Source organism: Ahaetulla prasina, chromosome 5, assembly GCF_028640845.1.
Source record: "Ahaetulla prasina isolate Xishuangbanna chromosome 5, ASM2864084v1, whole genome shotgun sequence".
Taxonomy (NCBI): Eukaryota; Metazoa; Chordata; class Lepidosauria; order Squamata; family Colubridae; genus Ahaetulla; species Ahaetulla prasina.
The window spans coordinates 16,653,891-16,671,366 of record NC_080543.1 but is presented as its reverse complement, the minus strand read 5'-3'; the positions used below and the strand labels follow the sequence as shown (position 1 = coordinate 16,671,366).

Below are 17,476 nucleotides of genomic sequence, written 5' to 3'. Positions count from 1 at the left end.
CCCATGATTCTGACATGAAATATTCCTTTCCAAATATATATATATATTTGGGAAAGGAGAAACGGAAGGAACCAGGAAAGAGCTTTGCTGGCTGGGGAATTCTGGGAGTTGAAGTCCGCCAGGCTTAAAGTTGCCAAGGTTGGAGACCCCTGAACCATTTAGTGACCGTTCGAAGTTGTAATGACACTGAAAAAAGTGACTTATGACCATTTTTCACACTTACGACCATTGCAGTACCTCCATGGTTAGATGATCAAAATTCATATTTGGCAAGTGATTCGTATTTATGATGGTTGTAGTGTTCCAGGGTCATGTGATCATTTTTTGCAACCTTCTGAAGCGCAAACTCAAAGGGGACGCCAGGCTCACTTAACAACAGAGTTACTAACTTAACTGCAGTGATTCAGTTTTAAAATGGGACAAAATTCACATAACAACTGACTCAGTTAACAACAGAAATGTTGGGCTCAATTGTGGTTGTAAGTCAAGGACTACCTGTATGGATTCATACCTCATGAATTCAGAGCAAAAGGAAACAAAGGGTCAGGATTCAAAGGCAGATTTTATTTATTCATTCATTTGTATCCTCTTTTTATTAATTTTATAAATACTCAAGTCGACAAATATATACAACGGGCCTTCCACCTTTTTCCTCCCCACAACAACAATTGTGTGAGGAGGGTTGGTTTCAGAGGGAGTGACTGGCCCAACTCATCCAGCTGGTTTTCATGACTGATTTTGGGACATGAACCTATAGTTTCCCAGTTTCTAGCCTGGTGCCTTAACTACCGTATTTTTTGGAATATAAGATGCACCTTTTCCTCCCCACAACAACAATTGTGTGAGGAGGGTTGGTTTCAGAGGGAGTGACTGGCCCAACTCATCCAGCTGGTTTTCATGACTGATTTTGGGACATGAACCTATAGTTTCCCAGTTTCTAGCCTGGTGCCTTAACTACGGTATTTTTTGGAATATAAGATGCACCTTTTTCCCCAAAAAAAGAGGGTAAAAATCTGGGTGCGTCTTATACTTCGAATATAGCCCCACCCAGCTTCTCAAACTGAGGTTTCAGAGGCTGAAAGAAATTTCAGAAAAGAAGCTCCCAAGCAAAGCTTCAGAAAAAAATCCCCAAACGGAGCTTCAGAGGCTTTTTTTCTGAAGCAGTTTTGGAGGCTTTCAGAGGCAGAAAAAAGTTTTTTCTGAAATGGAAAAAAAAGCAAAAAAAAAAAAAAAAGCAAGGCACAGAGCTCACAACTGTTGCTAAAATTCACCTCTGGGAACAGCTGATTGGGGGTATTCCGGGAGGCCAATCCACCTGCTAATCAGCTTTTTTCTTATTTTCCTCCCCAAAAAACTAAGGTGCGTTTTATACTCTGAAAAATATGGTACTAGATCAAACTGGTTCTCTAAATAAATAAAATATAACTTTTCTAATTTTGTTCATTATAGTAAATGTTTTAATGTTTTTGTGTGTGTGTGCTGCTTTTCAAAAAATAAACTTGGGGGGGGGGATTCATAAACACACCCCAGCATTTTCAAGGCTAGGATCAATTTAGAATTTCTTGTCCTCTAAGATCTTCTTTTTCCTGTTCCACAATATAGAGGATGAATACCAGGAAATGCTCAACTCTCTCTGGCTGGTCACGTGAACAGCATTCTCAAAATTATCTTGACTTAGATAACAGCTTTCTAAGCCATAGCCTATTAATCAGTTCTGGCAAAATAAATTCTTTTCTTTCTTTCTTTCTTTCTTTCTTTCTTTCTTTCTTTCTTTCTTTCTTTCTTTCTTTCTTTTTTTTTTTTTGCACCACAATTTTACCCTCTTCTACTTGATCAGTAAAGTTTACTTTATCAGATGCATGAAAAAAACTATTCCAGAACAAATATGTTTGTTCTTAAGGTGCTATCAATCCTCATTATTAGAATATTGTAGCAACATGTGAATAATTCATTGATTTATTCATTGAAAATAACTGCAATTAATATTTTAACAATTTAAACTGTTTCAGCTGCAACAGCAGTTATAACTCTGCAATTTCCCATTCTTGCAAAGACATTTTCCAAACTTCACAGCTCTTTTCCCCTATTTTCACCATCTTGCTTACAAGCTTGATTGATTCCAGTCAGTCTTGTATGGCAGGGGTCCCGAACCCGCAATCCGCAACCGGTCCATGGCCCATTGAAAACCAGGCCACACAAGTGACTGATAAGCACATGAAGGTTTATTTTTGCATGAGTAAAATTAGGTTGCATGCGCGCAACCATTTTCTTCCCCCCACTGCTGCCACTACCAAACCTTTTTGTGGGTCCACAGACCCAAAAAGGTTGGGGACCATTGTAGTACAGTACACTTTTTGAAATTCCTTAGCAATATTATTCCATACCAGTTTTAACAATGTGATGGAGGGAGTGGCTGGGAGAGAAGTTATCTTCTTCCCCAAATATTCTCAGCAAGTGCAAAACACTTTATAATCTCTCAAGTCTTGTCTGCTTAAAGAAAACCAAATCTGGAGAAGATCCTGTGCATACAAGATTTTGCCAATTTGAAAACTTTCTTTTTACATAGTTTTTTATTCATTTATAATATGACATACAAAGAGAATACAAAAGTAAATATTAGGGAAATTAGGGGAAAACACGGAAGTGGATAGTGGAGGGAGGGGAAGAAGCAAGGGAAAAAGGGAAAAAAAGTCTGACTCCTTTAGTGCCGTAAAATAAGGCATTAAGAGCTACCCTTAACTTTTTACTTTTTCATAATAATAGAAACTAGCCATTTCTACAACAACAAATCTATCTAATCAGTAAAACCCAACATCGAAGTTTCATTTTTTTCCCACCTCAAGCACAAAGTCCAGAAGTGGTTTCCAATTAGAAATAAAGGTATTTGTGTTTTTTTCTTGAATAAAAACAGTGGCAATTTGAAAACTTGATGTGCGGTGCTGCTTAAAAAAAATCCGAACTATGAATGAGAAAGGTCTAGCATGTCTCATCAGCACTTTGGGTAATCCTCCTTGACTTACAACCATTTGTGTAGTGACCGTTCAAATTTACAAAGCACTGAAAAAAGTGATTTAGAACCATTGCAGCGCCACTTAACCATAAGATCAAATTTCAAATTCACTCGCTTAACACTGCTTTGCTTAGCAACAGATCTGGTCCCAGTTCTGGTTGTAAGTCGAGGACTACAAGCAACAGTAAACTGGTAGTAGTCAGACAATGTGTGTCACACAGAGTGGGTTTCAGCAGGTTCTGACCAGTTCTGGAGAACCAATAGCGGAAATTTTGAGTAGTTTGGAGAACCGGTAAATACCACCTCTGATTGGCCCTGCCCCCATCTATTCTCTGCTTCCCAAATCTCAGCTGATACGGAGGAAATGGGTTTTGGATTGGGAAGGGAATAGAGATTTTACAGTATCCTTCCCCTGCCACACTCACCCAGCCACACCCACAGAACCAGTAGTAAAAAAATTTGAAACCCACCATTGGTGTCACATGTTTTGAACATGTGAAAGTCCTTCATAGGACCCCCATGAGAAATGTTTAGCTCCTGGAATTTATATATTTATTTAGTATATGGCATATAGTTCTTGGTAACTTGCAGATTTGCAAGCATGCCATTGAGCCAGCCAGCTAAAAATTTCTTTATTCAATTCCTTAAAGATAATTGCTCAGATCTTCGATTTAAGTATTCCATTTCCAGAAATGGCGGTGTTATTTATTTTGGCTCACACCGAAGTGTCAAAGGAATGGGATTTTTTTTTCTTCCTCTTAACAGAAACAACCAAACAAGCCATTGGCTATGTTATAGCATATAATATGCGAGATGGATGGTTTTATACATTACTATGACTAAACCTATTATAACCTCTAATATATGAAATGGCCGTCTCTAGAAATTCAATCAATCAATCACTACATTACAAGCTGTGAGATGGGCAGCTCCATAATAAATTTTAAAAATAAACATATTATAGCATATAATATGTTGAGATGGGATGGGCTAGATACATTTAATAAATAAATAAATTACTTGCCTGGAATTGTATAGTCTCCTGCTTGAGCAGGGGGTTGGATTAGAAGACCCCCAAGGTTCCTTCCAACTCTTGTTATTTTGCTATATTTACGTCATAAGATATAACATCTGAGGTGGGCAGTTATCTAAATTAAATAAATAGAATAGAATAGAATAGAATAGAATAGAATAGAATAGAATAGAATAGAATAGAATAGAATAGAATTGAATTTTCAGTGGCCAAGTTGATTGGACACACAAGGAATTTGTCTTGGTGCATATGCTCTCAGTGTACATAAAAGAAAAGATACGTTCATCAAGGTACAACATTTACAACAAAATTGATGGTCAATATATCAATATAAATCATAAGGATTGCCAGCAACAAAGTTACAGTCATACGTAAGCAAACAAGCTTTTGTGCATCAGTGCTCTATTTTTTTAAAAAGAATGAGTCATCAAGGAATTTGTATATGTATATGTGTAGATAGAGAGACGGAGAGAGAAAGAAAGAGAGAAACAGAGATATGATGGACAGATGGATAGAAATGGATAGATGAAGATAGATAGATAGATAGATAGATAGATAGATAGATAGATAGATAGATAGATAGATAGATAGATAGATAGATAGAAAAATAGATACAGATAAAGATAGGGATAGATAGTGATAGATGAGAGAGAGAGAGTGAGTGAGAGAGAGAGAGATGAGCAGAGAGAGCTGCCGATACAGTTCTACAGAGGAATTATTGAGTCTGTCATCTGCACCTCTATAACTGTCTGGTTTGGTTCTGCAACCCAACAAGACAGACAAAGACTTCAGAAAATAATTAGAACTGCAGAAAAAACAACTGCTACCAACCTGTCTTCCACTGAGGACCTGTATACTGCACGAATCAAAGAGGGCTGTGAAAATATTTACAGATCCCTCACATCCTGGACATAAACTGTTTCAACTCCTAACCTCAAAACGCACTGCACTGTATAGAGCACTGCACATCAGAACAACTAGACACAAGAACAGTTTCTTCCTGAACACCATCACTCTGCTAAACAAATAATCCCCTCAACAATGTCAAACTATTGATTAAATCTGCACTACTATTAATTTTCTCATCGTTTCTCATGACCCATCTCCTTCCACTTATGACTGCATGACTAACTTTGTTGCTTGTATCCCTACGATTTATATTGATATTGTTTCCTGATTGCTTATTTGTCCCCTATGTCTATCATTAAGTGTTGTACGTTATAATTCTTGATGATCTTTTCTTTTATGTACACTGAGAGCATATGCACCAAGACAAAATTCTAGTGTGTCTAATCACATTTGGCCAATAAAAAATTCTATTCTGTTCTGTTCTGTTCTATTCTATTCTATTCTATTCTATTCTATTCCAGATGAGATGATAAATAGTATATAATAGTATATACTACTTAGTAGTATATACTACTAAGATATATATATATATCTCTCTCTCTATCAATCTATCTATTTAATCATCAGTGCTTGGAACACTTTACCTGACTCTGTGGTTTCTTCCCATAATCCTAAAAACTTTAACCAAAAACTTTCTACTATTGACCTCACCCCGTTCCTAAAGGGACCATAAGCGGCATGCATAAGCGCACAAACGTGCCTACCGTTCCTGTCCTATTGTTTTTCTTTTCTTCTTCCTATATATATGCTTATACCTCCTAATATTTTAATATTTACTCATATATATGTTTATATATTATATAATCTTTTTGTATGATACATATATATCGTTGTGACAAAATAAATAAATAAATAAATAAAATAAATCTCTACCTACCTACCTATCCATCCATCCACCCACCCATCTCTCTCTCTCTCTAGCTATCTATCTAAATGTTGATCTGTTGATGGTACGACAGGGTGAAGGGAATCAAACCGACCCACCCAGCCACCCACCCCCTCGCCCGTCCCCGGCGTGTCGCGCGCAGCCCGGCAGCTCCTCAAGAGCGAGAAAAAGCGGGGAGGCGGTCGGTGGGTCGGCCGGCCCCGCGCCCAAGCCCTGAAGGCGGCGCGCTCCCGACGAGCATCCCGCTGCAGCCTCCGGCGCCGGCCTCCTTCAGCCCGCGGCGCTCTGGAGATGCGGCGGTGGGCAGCCGCCTCCCGAAGGCTTGGAGGAGGGACCGTCGGCCGCGTCTCAGCCTCGCGTCCCTCCTGCGCGCTGCACTGTGGGCGAAAGATGGCAGCTTCCTCGGCCCCTCTCGGCTCCCCGAGGCTGTGACAGGCGGGCGCCCTTGCTTCCTTTTGGGGTCCCCAGCGCAGGGGGACCCCCTTCCCCTTCCCTTTCCTCCTCCGCCGGCCCCGCTGCTCCGAAGCCGCCGAGATGGAGAAGTGCTCCAGCTGCGAGAGCCTCGCCTCCAAGCCGGCGCCGCCGGCCACCCGCCAGCCCAGCTCGGATTCCCTCTCCAGGTACCGCATCTCTCCTTGAAGCCTCTGCCGGGGCAAAGAGCGGAGGAGGGCGGCGCGGATGGAGAGAAGCCGGGATGATGCCGTTAGACCTAGATTCGTGGTTTTGATGATGGGGAAGGAGGGGGGGGGAAAGGCTTGTGGGGGGGGTCTGATCCGCGTTTTATTGGAGGCCCTGCTATACTGGGAAGGCTGGATGCTCTCCCAGCTGCAGGGAGGAACTGATGGGGAAGCTGCAAAGGTTGGGCGATGCTTTTTTTGCAACGGGGGTCTCTTGTTCCAAGCGGCAGTCTTGTTGGTGCAGGTAGTCCTCGACTTATGACCACGATGTCCCCTGAGTGAAAAAAAATAGCTTCAGTGAGTTTTGCCCCCATTTTTTAAGTTAACAGTAACGGAGCCGGAAGGGACCTTGGAGGTCATATAGTCCAACCCCCTGCTCACGCAGGAAACCTGTACTAGGGATTCGAACTGCAGGACCTTTCTGATCGACAAGCTCAGTGTCTTAGCCACTGAGCCGCCTAGTCGGTTCATTGAACCGCTTTTCCTGCCGCGTTGGTTCAGTGAAATGGCGGCAGCGGTTGAAATTAGTAGCACGAGTTGTTAAGTGAATCGGGCTTCCCCGTTATTGACTTTGTTTGTCGGAAGGTCACAAAAGGGGATCAACATCACACACACACACACACACACACACGCACGCACGCACGCACCGGGACATTCATAAATATGAACCAGCTGTCAATAATCCCTATGGTTATAAGTGTGAAAAATGGTCGTAAGTCACTTTTTTCAGTGCTGCTGTAACTTTGGACGGTCACTAAGTGAACTGTTGAAAGTCAAGGACTACCTATATTCCAGTTTGAAAGACAGGTGCTAATCTCAGGGTTAGGATTTCTTGCAGCCGGAGCCTATGGATGTTTGCATTCTAGTGGGTTTAAGCAGCATTATTCCAGAGGGCTTAGGTGGGTATTCTTTGTACACTTACTTGGGAGCAGCCAACATTACAGCTTGGCCAATGGGTTACAGCTAAAATTAATGGTCAAGTCAGTGAAAGCTGCTCAGAAATAAATAACGTTATTTCTGAGCAGCTTTCACTGACTTGACCATTAATTTTAGCTGTAGCCCATTGGCCAAGGAAGGTATAAAATCCAATAAAAGGGATTTAGCTTTGACTGAATTTAACCTGTAGCTTCACGGTCCCAAAGGTCCTTTATCGGAAAGGCAATTGGACTTTGTTTTTTCCTTGAAGACGCTTCTTCAGTTCTTCAGTTTCACTTCTTGGATGAGAATCGAAACGTCTTCAAGGAAAAACAACAACCATGACCTGGATGGCCGAGAACTTCCATAGACTGTAGCTTCACTATTATAAAAGAAGTTAAAAGATTGGCATGCTTTCCAAAATTTGCGTTCTCCAGATGCATTGCCAGGTATTGTGGGAGCTTTCCCCCCAACACATCTACAGGGGAGTATGTTGGTAAAATGATCCTTGACTTGGTTGCTAAACTTATTTTCTGTCTTCTCATGATTCACCAAACATTCTTGTCATCAAATGGTTGGGGGTTATAGCACTCACTGAGTCACAAAAAACAAGGGAGGTTAACTCTAACCGAAATCAGTAGGGTGTGTGAATGCATCTGCTTTATAGATGCATTCTGTAATGCCTACAATTTGACGCCAGAATTTCTGTTGCTAAGCAAGATAGTAGCTAAGGGAGCCACACCCTGTTTTAGAACCTTCTTTGTCACAGTTGTTAAGGGAACCGTGTAGCTATTAAATGAATCCAACTTTTCCAATCGTTTTTGGAAGCTGACTGGGAAGGTTGCAGATGGTGATCAAAGGACCCCAGGGTTCTGCAACCTTATGCAATTTATGCAAGTTGTTAAGTGCCCGAATTTTGATCACATGAGCATGGGGATGCAGCAATGGTCGTAACCCCAAGGACACTCATAAGTCACTTTTTTCAACGCCATTGTAACTTTGAGCGCTCACTAAACTCAAGGACTATCTGTACTAGATGTCATTAAGTGCATTGTGTGAATGCAGCCCAGGAGTTAAATGAGGACTGTGAGTTTACAAGTGATTCCTACCACAAAATATTGTACATGGAAAGCTTTTAGTTTGGATATCAGATAGCCATGGCTATTTCCTGGATACTGTATTCAGTTCGTTGCTATCCCATATTTTCTAATCATTGCTATCCCATATCATAACATCTTGAACAAAAAAACCTAGTAAAGTCAGTAGGTATACATGGAACATGAGTTTATTACAGAGTGGGGCTGGCAAAAAAAACCAGTAAATTATTTCAGTATTCTAGAGATCAATCAAGGCCAAGAATTCCCCAAGAGATATTTGGAAAATATGGATTCTTGAATCTATTATCAAGTGCAATTTTTCTTGAACGTTTATTACATGATGCTCAGTAGTGGTACCCACTATGCCTAGAACTGATGCCACAAATTGGAAACAGAATTCTGAATGTATCTGATAAACCGGAAAGATTTATTGAGTGAATCTCAACTCCTGCTGACTTCATAGACATATCCATATGACCCTGACTGCAACATGGAGGTGGTTTATCCCTGCTATCTTGAGAGTTTTCTCAACTTCCCAATCTACTATATATTCCTGGGAATTCTTGTGGTTCCCATCCCAATGCTATTCACGTCCAGCCCTGCGTAGATTTTTCTGAGATTATTTAAGGCTGCTGGGGGTTACCATTTGCTGTGTGCAGTCATAGATATGGTAGGTAGCTAGTAGGTAGTAGATAGCTAGATAGGTAGACAGATAGACATAGATAAGACAGCTAGATGATAGCTAGAATGTTAGCTAGCTAGCTGCTGTAGCTAACTACCAAGATAGATAGATAGATAGATAGATAGATAGATAGATAGATAGATAGATAGATAGATAGATAGATAGATAGATAGATAGATAGATAGATAGATAGACGGGCAGGCAGGCAGACCCACCACAGAATATTCTATTCCCAACTTTTGGTGATATCAAACAGTATTAAGCATCTGATTGATTGAGAAGTTTAAAAAAAAAAACACCCCAGAAATGATACAGGCATTGACTTCAGAATTGTTGCTTAGAAGAGCACTTATTTCGAAGAAAGTAAACTTCGATGAAAGCGATTTTGTGCTTGGAGTGTGGAATGGATTTTTTTTAAAAAAACTTAATTTGATGGGTAGGCCCTCTGACAGCATTTTTTGAGCAGTGAACAACCTGCTGGAGGCAGCAGCCCTGTGCCCCACTTTTGTATATAGTAAGAAGATGGGAATCTAGACTTAGTAAAGGAAAGATGTGGCTTTGACCCATTTCTAGTACAAAACATCTTGCATAAGTATATCTGAATGGAAAAGTCATTTTCTGGAGAAGGTGAAGGGCTGCCAATCATGAGTTAAATGTTCTGGCCTTGTTCGGTTCCACTCTGTTCTGTTCCATAGTGCCATTTACATTTACTGTAACATAGCAATAGCACTTAGACTTATATACCGCTTTACAGTGCTTTACAGCCCTCTCTAAGCGGTTTACAGAGTCAGCCTCTTTCCCCCAACAATCTTCATTTTACCCACCTCGGAAGGATGGAAGGTGGAGTCAACCTTGAGCCTGGTGAGATTTGAACTGCCAAATTGCAGGCAGCCGGCATTCAGCAGACGTAGCCTGCAGTACTGCACTCTAACCACTGTGCCACCAAGGCTCATACCAACATACAGGTAGCCCTTGAGTTACAAATGTAACGGAGCCTGCCCATTCCATTCGTAACCTGAGGATTCATGGGAGTGAATCTTGTACCTTGAACAAGATCTCTCCCTCCTTTCGCCCACATATTCGTTAATCGAATGGGAGGCTGGTTAAGTGCACATGAGGTATTTCAGGGTAGGGAAGGCCATGGGGCGCTTACCAATGGAACAGGCCACCTGCCTAAGACTACTCCAGGCCTCCCCAATGCACTGAATTACCTCATGCCGGCCCAAATTGCTTTCCCCTCCCAACCTGCCCTGCCGGGTCACTTACCTTGTGAAGATCTAGAAAGCCTTGTACTCTCCATTCGGCCCTCCATGGACCTCTCCTGGCCCACTGCAGGCCAAAATGGAGCCTCCGGAGGCCAGATCCAATCCTCCGAGGCTCCATTCGGCCCTCCGCGGGCCTCCCCTGGTCCTTTGCAGGCTGAAATGGAGCTTCCAGGGGACGGAATTGTAAGCCTAAATCAAGGACTATCTGTATCTATGGCTATAGCTGTATCTGTATATATCTGTGTATGTCTGGCTGGCTGTCTATCCGTCCATCCATCCATCCATCCTCAGTCTATTCTGTATCAATTATTTATCACTTATCCTGTCTGTCTTATCAATCATCTTGCTTGGCATAGAAAATACATTAAGAAGGAAACAATGGAATATGTCTTTATTATATATTTATTTGGCTTGAGCTCCTGCCTTTTCAATTCAAACACGTTAACCAAAGCAGCTAATAATCCAAAGAAAGCCAGAGCCAGATCAGGCAGAACTAATCATTGCAATATACAAACACATCTTTACACCATTGAAAAATCAACTCTGAGTATCTGGTTAAAAAGCTGAGGTTTTAACAAAGAAAGCGAGGGACCGATGCTACCCTTAAGAGAATACAGCTGAAAAGCCGTCTTCTTCAATCTCTTGTACAGATTTTATTCCTCCATCAAAGAGAGGCAGGCATTCAAGTAACCAAAAATTAAGTCATTTATGTTTAAAAGCTTAAACCAGCACTTTAAAACCTGTATGATCGCTGCTCCCCAAATGGTAGCACTAAGAACTAATAATTGGAAATCTCTTTAGAAAAATTGGTGGGATTTTTTTCCCCCCACTAAGTGATTTTTCATGATATAAAACCAGCCAAAAGAAAAAGAAAAAAGAACCACAGTGAAGAGATAAGGGAGTAAGAGACATCCTAAAATCTCAGGTCAAGAAAGTAGGCAATTTTACACATTCAGTTAGCAACAAAAAAGATTAAATATCTTTTCTGTCCTGCCAAAATCTCTGCCTTTTCATTTTAAAAGGAGGGAATAAAAGTACCAGATCCACTTAAGGAGTTTAGTCCTTTGCTCCCACCTATAAATTCAAGCATATGGTCAGTTCCATGCTTCCTTTGTCCTTTTGAAAAGACCAAAATTAATGCTCAATATAACGTTAATCAAAGATCGATCACACTAGATAAGTGCATTGTTGCTGCCTAAAAGGCATATAAAACTTGGAACGTAAAGCCAAAATATCTCTTGCGTTGCTATTTATAAATGCTACAAAAAGAAGAAAAGGGGAATAACAAGTTAAAATAGCAAAAAAAAAAAAACACTACTAAAAATAGCATAGATAAGTATCTGGTTTCTGACTTCCCCCTTTCATTGTAATCCAACTGATTTATAGTGTTTAGGAACACAAACTTTAGAAACCTTACTCTTTGCCTTGCTGCATGATATAATATGCAGGGAAAGCATTACTTGCTTATTGGAAGAAATGTCCTTCTGGGTTCAGTTCCAAGTGGGGAGAAAGACACTGGAAACATGGTGGCTGCTTGGAAGGATGGTTTTTAATGGTGGACAGGATCACATGCCTTGAAGATCTTGGGTGAAGGGGGAAAAGATACTGAGAGTGCCTGAGTTTTATACCCTCTCTGGGCTTTTGAATAGAATAGAATAGAATAGAATAGAATAGAATAGAATAGAATAGAATAGAATAGAATAGAATTTTAGAATAGAATTTTTTTATTGGCCAAGTGTGATTGGACACACAAGGAATTTGTGTTGGTGCATATGCTCTCAGTGTACATAAAAGAATTCTAAGGTACAACACTTAATGGTAGTCATAGGGTACGAATAAGCAATCAGGAAACAATATCAATATAAATCGTAAGGATACAAGGATCAAAGTTACAGTCATAAGTGGGAGGAGATGGGTGATGGGAACGATGAGAAGATTAATAGTAGTGCAGATTTAGTAAATAGTTTGACAGTGTTGAGGGAATTATTTGTTTAGCAGAGTGATGGCGTTCGGGAAGAAGCTGTTCTTGTGTCTAGTTGTTCTGGTTTGAGCTTGTATTCTGATTGATTGTCAGGCTCCCATGGGGCCATGCAGTGGTAACTTCGTAGGTTGTGTTTTCGAGTCCCAAGTTTGGTTGAGTCTTGCTGGGTGATGATGTAATGAAGGGGCTTTGGGCAATTCCTATTATGGCTCTGCTTGAAGGAGGTAGATCTTTGTTATGTAGAATAGACTGGCCCAGGCCTTAATGGCCCATTGACAAAGGTGGGGAGGGCTGAGTTTCTATCTCCCTTGTAGGGGAAATATTCTGCCCTTTTAATATTTCCTAATATTTTCCTAGGAGAGGGGTGGGTGCTAACTTGCTCCCTACATGCTTAAATTTAGTTAAACTTCCATCAAATTAAAGTTCTAATCAGATTTTGTTACTACAGTGTCTTTCCCCCCCAGTGTTGTAAGAAAAGGAGGAATTTTAAGGGGAATATAATTCTACAGCCAGTACCAAGGGGCTGGGTTTAAGCCGTTTTGACTCATGAATAGCATGATTCAACAGCAACCAAAGGTTATTCCATAGGAAACATGCGTTGAATTTCAATGACTGGCTGTTTTTTCTGTTCTGGGAGGGCAACAATCAGAGCTTTGTTTACTAAGCAGACTGACTTTTAACTTGGGTGCTTCTTCCCAGCCACCAATATTAAAAACAACAAGAACAGCCAATTGCATATGAGCAATGCTTGGAATACCGTAGACGATTGTACGACAATGGCCATCATAAAATGAAGATTTCCTTTTTATAAAAAAAAAAATTAAATGCATTTAAGTATTTTCATAGAATAAAAGACAAGTCAAAAGAAAGAAAAAGAAAACCTGAAATGTGCAACCCTTTCCCTAAAGTTAAGTATTATAAATCAGGGGTCTCCAACCTTGGTCCCTTTAAGACTTGTGGACTTCAACTCCCAGAGTTCCTCAGCCAGCTCATTACAATCTTATTGTCCCTTCTGCCTCTTAAATATTTTGCAAATCCCCTCGCCCCATCTTTTAATCCTCCTCTTTCTAAATCTTCCAAGCCAGAATTCAATTCATTTTTCTCTTACTTCAGCAAAAAGTCAATATAAAGTTTCCAATTTTTTTTTTAAATTGTTGTTTTTAGAAAAAGCTCACTCGATGGCAATACAGGTAGTTCTCGACTTACAACTGTTCACGGACTGACCGTTTAATGGCACTGAAAAAAGTGATTTATTATGGTTTTTCACACTTAATGACGGTTGCAGAATCCCCATGGTGGGAGTAAGGAGGGAACTACTGATAACTGTAATTCAGCAACATCTAAACGTTCACTTTCTCCTCTCGTAAGCAAAGATATGGAAGAGTTGAATGATTAGATATAGAATAGAATAGAATAGAATAGAATAGAATAGAATAGAATAGAATAGAATAGAATAGATTAGATTTTTTTTATTGGCCAAGTGTGATTGGACACACAAGGAATTTGTCTTGGTGCATATGCTCTCAGTGTACATAAAAGAAAAGATACCTTCATCAAGAATTCTAAGGTACAATACTTAATGATAGTCATAGGGGACAAATAGCCATTCAGGAAACAATAAAAATCAATAAAAATCGTAAGAATACAAGCAACAAAGTTACAGTCATAAGTGGAAGGAGATGGGTGATGGGAACGATGAGAAGATTAATAGTAATGCAGACTTAGTAAATAGTTTGACAGTGTTGTGGGAATGAGTTATTTAGCAGAGAGATGGCGTTCGGGGGGAAAACTTTTCTTGTGTCTAGTTGTTCTGGTGTGCAGTGCTCTATAGCTTTTTTTTGAGGTTAGGAGTTGAAACAGTTTATGTCCAGGATGCGAGGGGTCTGTAAATATTTTCACAGCCCTCTTTTTGACTCGTGCAGTATACTGGTCCTCAGTGGAAGACAGGTTGGTAGCCATTGTTTTTTCTAATTATCCTCTGAAGTCTGTGTCTGACTTGTTGGGTTGCAGAACCAAATGAGACAGTTATAGAAGTGCAGATGACAGACTCAATAATTCCTCTGTAGAACTGGATCAGCAGCTCATAGAGAGGACCATCAGCTAATCCATTCTGATATTGCTACAAGAAGTTCACTACTGGTTGGGCTGTGCTTATGAGAGACTAATTAATTTAGTGTGCTTGAATAGGATAGTTCAGTTGAGATTTTTTTTTGTCCAATAAGTATCATAATTTTATTTTATTTTATTTTTTACATTTATATCCCGCCCTTCTCCGAAGACTCAGGGCGGCTTACACTATGTTAGCAATAGTCTTCATTCTATTTGTATATTTATATACAAAGTCAACTTACTGCCCCCAACAATCTGGGTCCTCATTTTACCTACCTTATAAAGGATGGAAGGCTGAGTCAACCTTGGGCCTGGTGGAACTAGAACCTGCAGTAATTGCAGGTCCCAAAGGTGCTTTTTTCAAGAGGCAACTGGATTTTCTGGGGGGGGGGTGGTTGGAAGATATTTTGCTTGTCATCCAAGAAACCTCTTCAGCTTTGACCGGATGATGGGGAATGGAAGAATTGCAGACAGCTGGTCATTTGCATTCTTTTAAGAGAGTTGTTGAGGCCACTTGGAGGTTTATTTGTATTCCCAGGGTCACCTGAGTAGTGCAAATGGATGTGGAGACTTCTTGAACTTCACAGTCTTTCAGCATTTCCAAGAAGGTTCCCCACCCATTTGCACTACTCAAGTGACCCTGAGGACACAGATAAACCTCCAAGTGGCCTCAATGACTCTCTAAAAGGATGCAAATGACCAGCTGTCTGCAAGGAGTATAAATCCTTCCATTTCCCACCATCCAGTCAAAACTGAAGAAGCTTCTTGGACAAGAAATGAAACGTCTTCAAAGGAAAAAAAAGAAAATCCAGTTGCCTCTTGAATAGTACCTTTGGAACAAACACAGCAATACTTTTTAACAATGTTAACTTTAGAAGAGAATATTTGTATTTGTCTATGAATTATTAGGAGCACTATATTATTAGGAGCACCGATGATGCTACCTAGTTGGGTAAGAAAGCTTCTGCAAGAGAACAATGAAGAGGCAACTGGATTTCCTTGTTGTTTTTTAAAGACGTTTTGCTTCTCATCCAAGAAGCTTCTTCAGCTCTGATTTTTCATTGAGAAGTTGGCGCTGTGCTTTCTGCAGGATGTTTTCTGCCCTGTGTCCCTTCACTGTTGAGCACAGGCGCAGGTTGATGGGGATGAGGCTGTGCTGTCCGCATCTCAAATTGAAGTGCAAATGGTTCCTGTAGTTTGCAATTTTTCTGGAAATCCATTTGTCATTCCCGCACCATTTGAAGGGTGTTCATCCCAGTGTGCATAGCTGAATGTCTATGGAGATTCTCGGTTATCCAAGTCATAGTTGTCCCAAAGGTGCTTTTTCAAGAGGTAACTGGGCTTTCTGGTTTTTCTTTGAAGACTTTTTGCTTCTTGGATGAGAAGCGAAACGTCTTCAAAGAAAAAACGCAAAGTCCAGTTGCCTCTTGAAAAAGCACCTTTTCTGATATGCAGTTAATGTTTCAAACTGTCCAGAAAGTGCTGTAAATCTCTATGTGCAGTATATAAGCCTAAATGTTACTGCTGTGCTATTGCTATCCAATGGATGTCATTTCAAGGAGAATTTCTTGAAAGCTTTAAGGTGAAAGCTGGGTCAGGTAAGATAAGCTGATAAAGGGGTTTTGTTTTGTTTTTTTGGTCTACGGAACTCTACAAAATCAAAAGGCTGTTTCTAGAGTCTTCTTCTTTTTCTCATCCTTGTTTAGTGCTTCTACCTCTCATTCGGATCACTCAGCACATACCAAATCAGCTTCGGTCATCTCCTCAGATTCTATCTCCACCTCTACTGAAAACTTTTCTCCTGATTTGAGGGTAAGCACTGGAGTTGATCAATGCCTTAGCAGAGGCCTGGGGTTTTTAATAGAATAGAATAGAATTTTATTGGCCAAGTGTGATTGGACACACAAGGAATTTGTCTTGGTGCATATGCTGTCAGTGTACATAAAAGAAAAGACACCTTCGTCAAGGTACAATACTTACAACACTTAATGATAGTCATAAGGTACAAATTTAACACTTAATGATACAATACTTAATGATAGTCATAGGCTACAAATAATCGGGAGACAATATCAGTATAAATCGTAAGGATACAAGCAACAAAGTTACAGTCATACAGTCATAAGTGGAAGGAGATGGGTGATGGGAACGATGAGAAGATTAATAGTAGTGCAGATTTAGTCAATAGTTTGACAGTGTTGAGGGATTATTTGTTTAGCAGAGTGATGGCGTTCGGGAAGAAACTGTCTTTGTGTCTAGTTGTTCTGGTGTGCAGTGCTCTACAGCATCCTTTCAAGGGTAGGAGTTGAAATAGTTTATGTCCAGGATGTGATGGATCTGTAAATATTTTCACAGCCCTCTTTTTGACCTGTGCAGTATACAGGTCCTCAATGGAAGGCAGGTTGGTAGCCATTGTTTTTTCTGCAGTTCTAATTATCCTCTGAAGTCTGTGTCTGTCTTGTTGGGTTGCAGAACCCAAGGTGTACTATTCAGCCATCAATGGACACATAGACATTAAGAACATCTATAGACTATATAAAAGAGACTATCAATCAGCCCAAAAGAGAAAAAGACCCCATCACCTCTCCACCAATAATCAGCACTCAGATCAGCATGGATCAGTGATAGTTAACCTTTTGGGCGCCAAGTGCCGAAACTGGAGAGCGTGCGCGGCAAAGCGCCGGAACCCGGAAAAGAGCAGCTGGCAATGGTGCGCAGGCCCACAGAGAGAGCTCTGCGTGCCACCTCTGGCCCGCATGCCATAGGTTTGCCATCACAGGCAAGATTAACTCCAAGGTTAACTTTAGACCAACAATCAAGTAAGCAATACCCCAGTCAGGAAACTGCCTAAGAGCCATCAGTAAACAGCCCAACCAAAGAATCTCTAAGACTGCCCCCACCCACACAGACAG

At 40.5% G+C, this 17,476-nt stretch overlaps 1 protein-coding gene across 4 annotated transcripts in view; it reads left to right on the top strand.

Annotated features, from left to right (window-relative positions):
- The first annotated feature begins 5,982 nt into the window (after positions 1 to 5,982).
- MTMR2 (myotubularin related protein 2) overlaps positions 5,983 to 17,476 on the top strand; it is a 65,427-nt gene continuing 53,933 nt past the window's right edge. For 3 of the 4 annotated variants that reach the window (XR_009155290.1, XM_058184677.1, XM_058184676.1), the window contains exons 1-2: positions 6,241 to 6,458; positions 16,271 to 16,376. Coding sequence is in view for 2 of the 4 variants with exons in the window: in XM_058184677.1 (XP_058040660.1) it covers positions 6,373 to 6,458; positions 16,271 to 16,376 (192 nt within the window). In the remaining 2 variants the exon portion in view is untranslated. Of the gene's footprint in view, positions 6,459 to 16,270; positions 16,377 to 17,476 lie in introns of all 4 variants that reach the window. The other variant, XM_058184678.1, reaches the window with a different exon arrangement.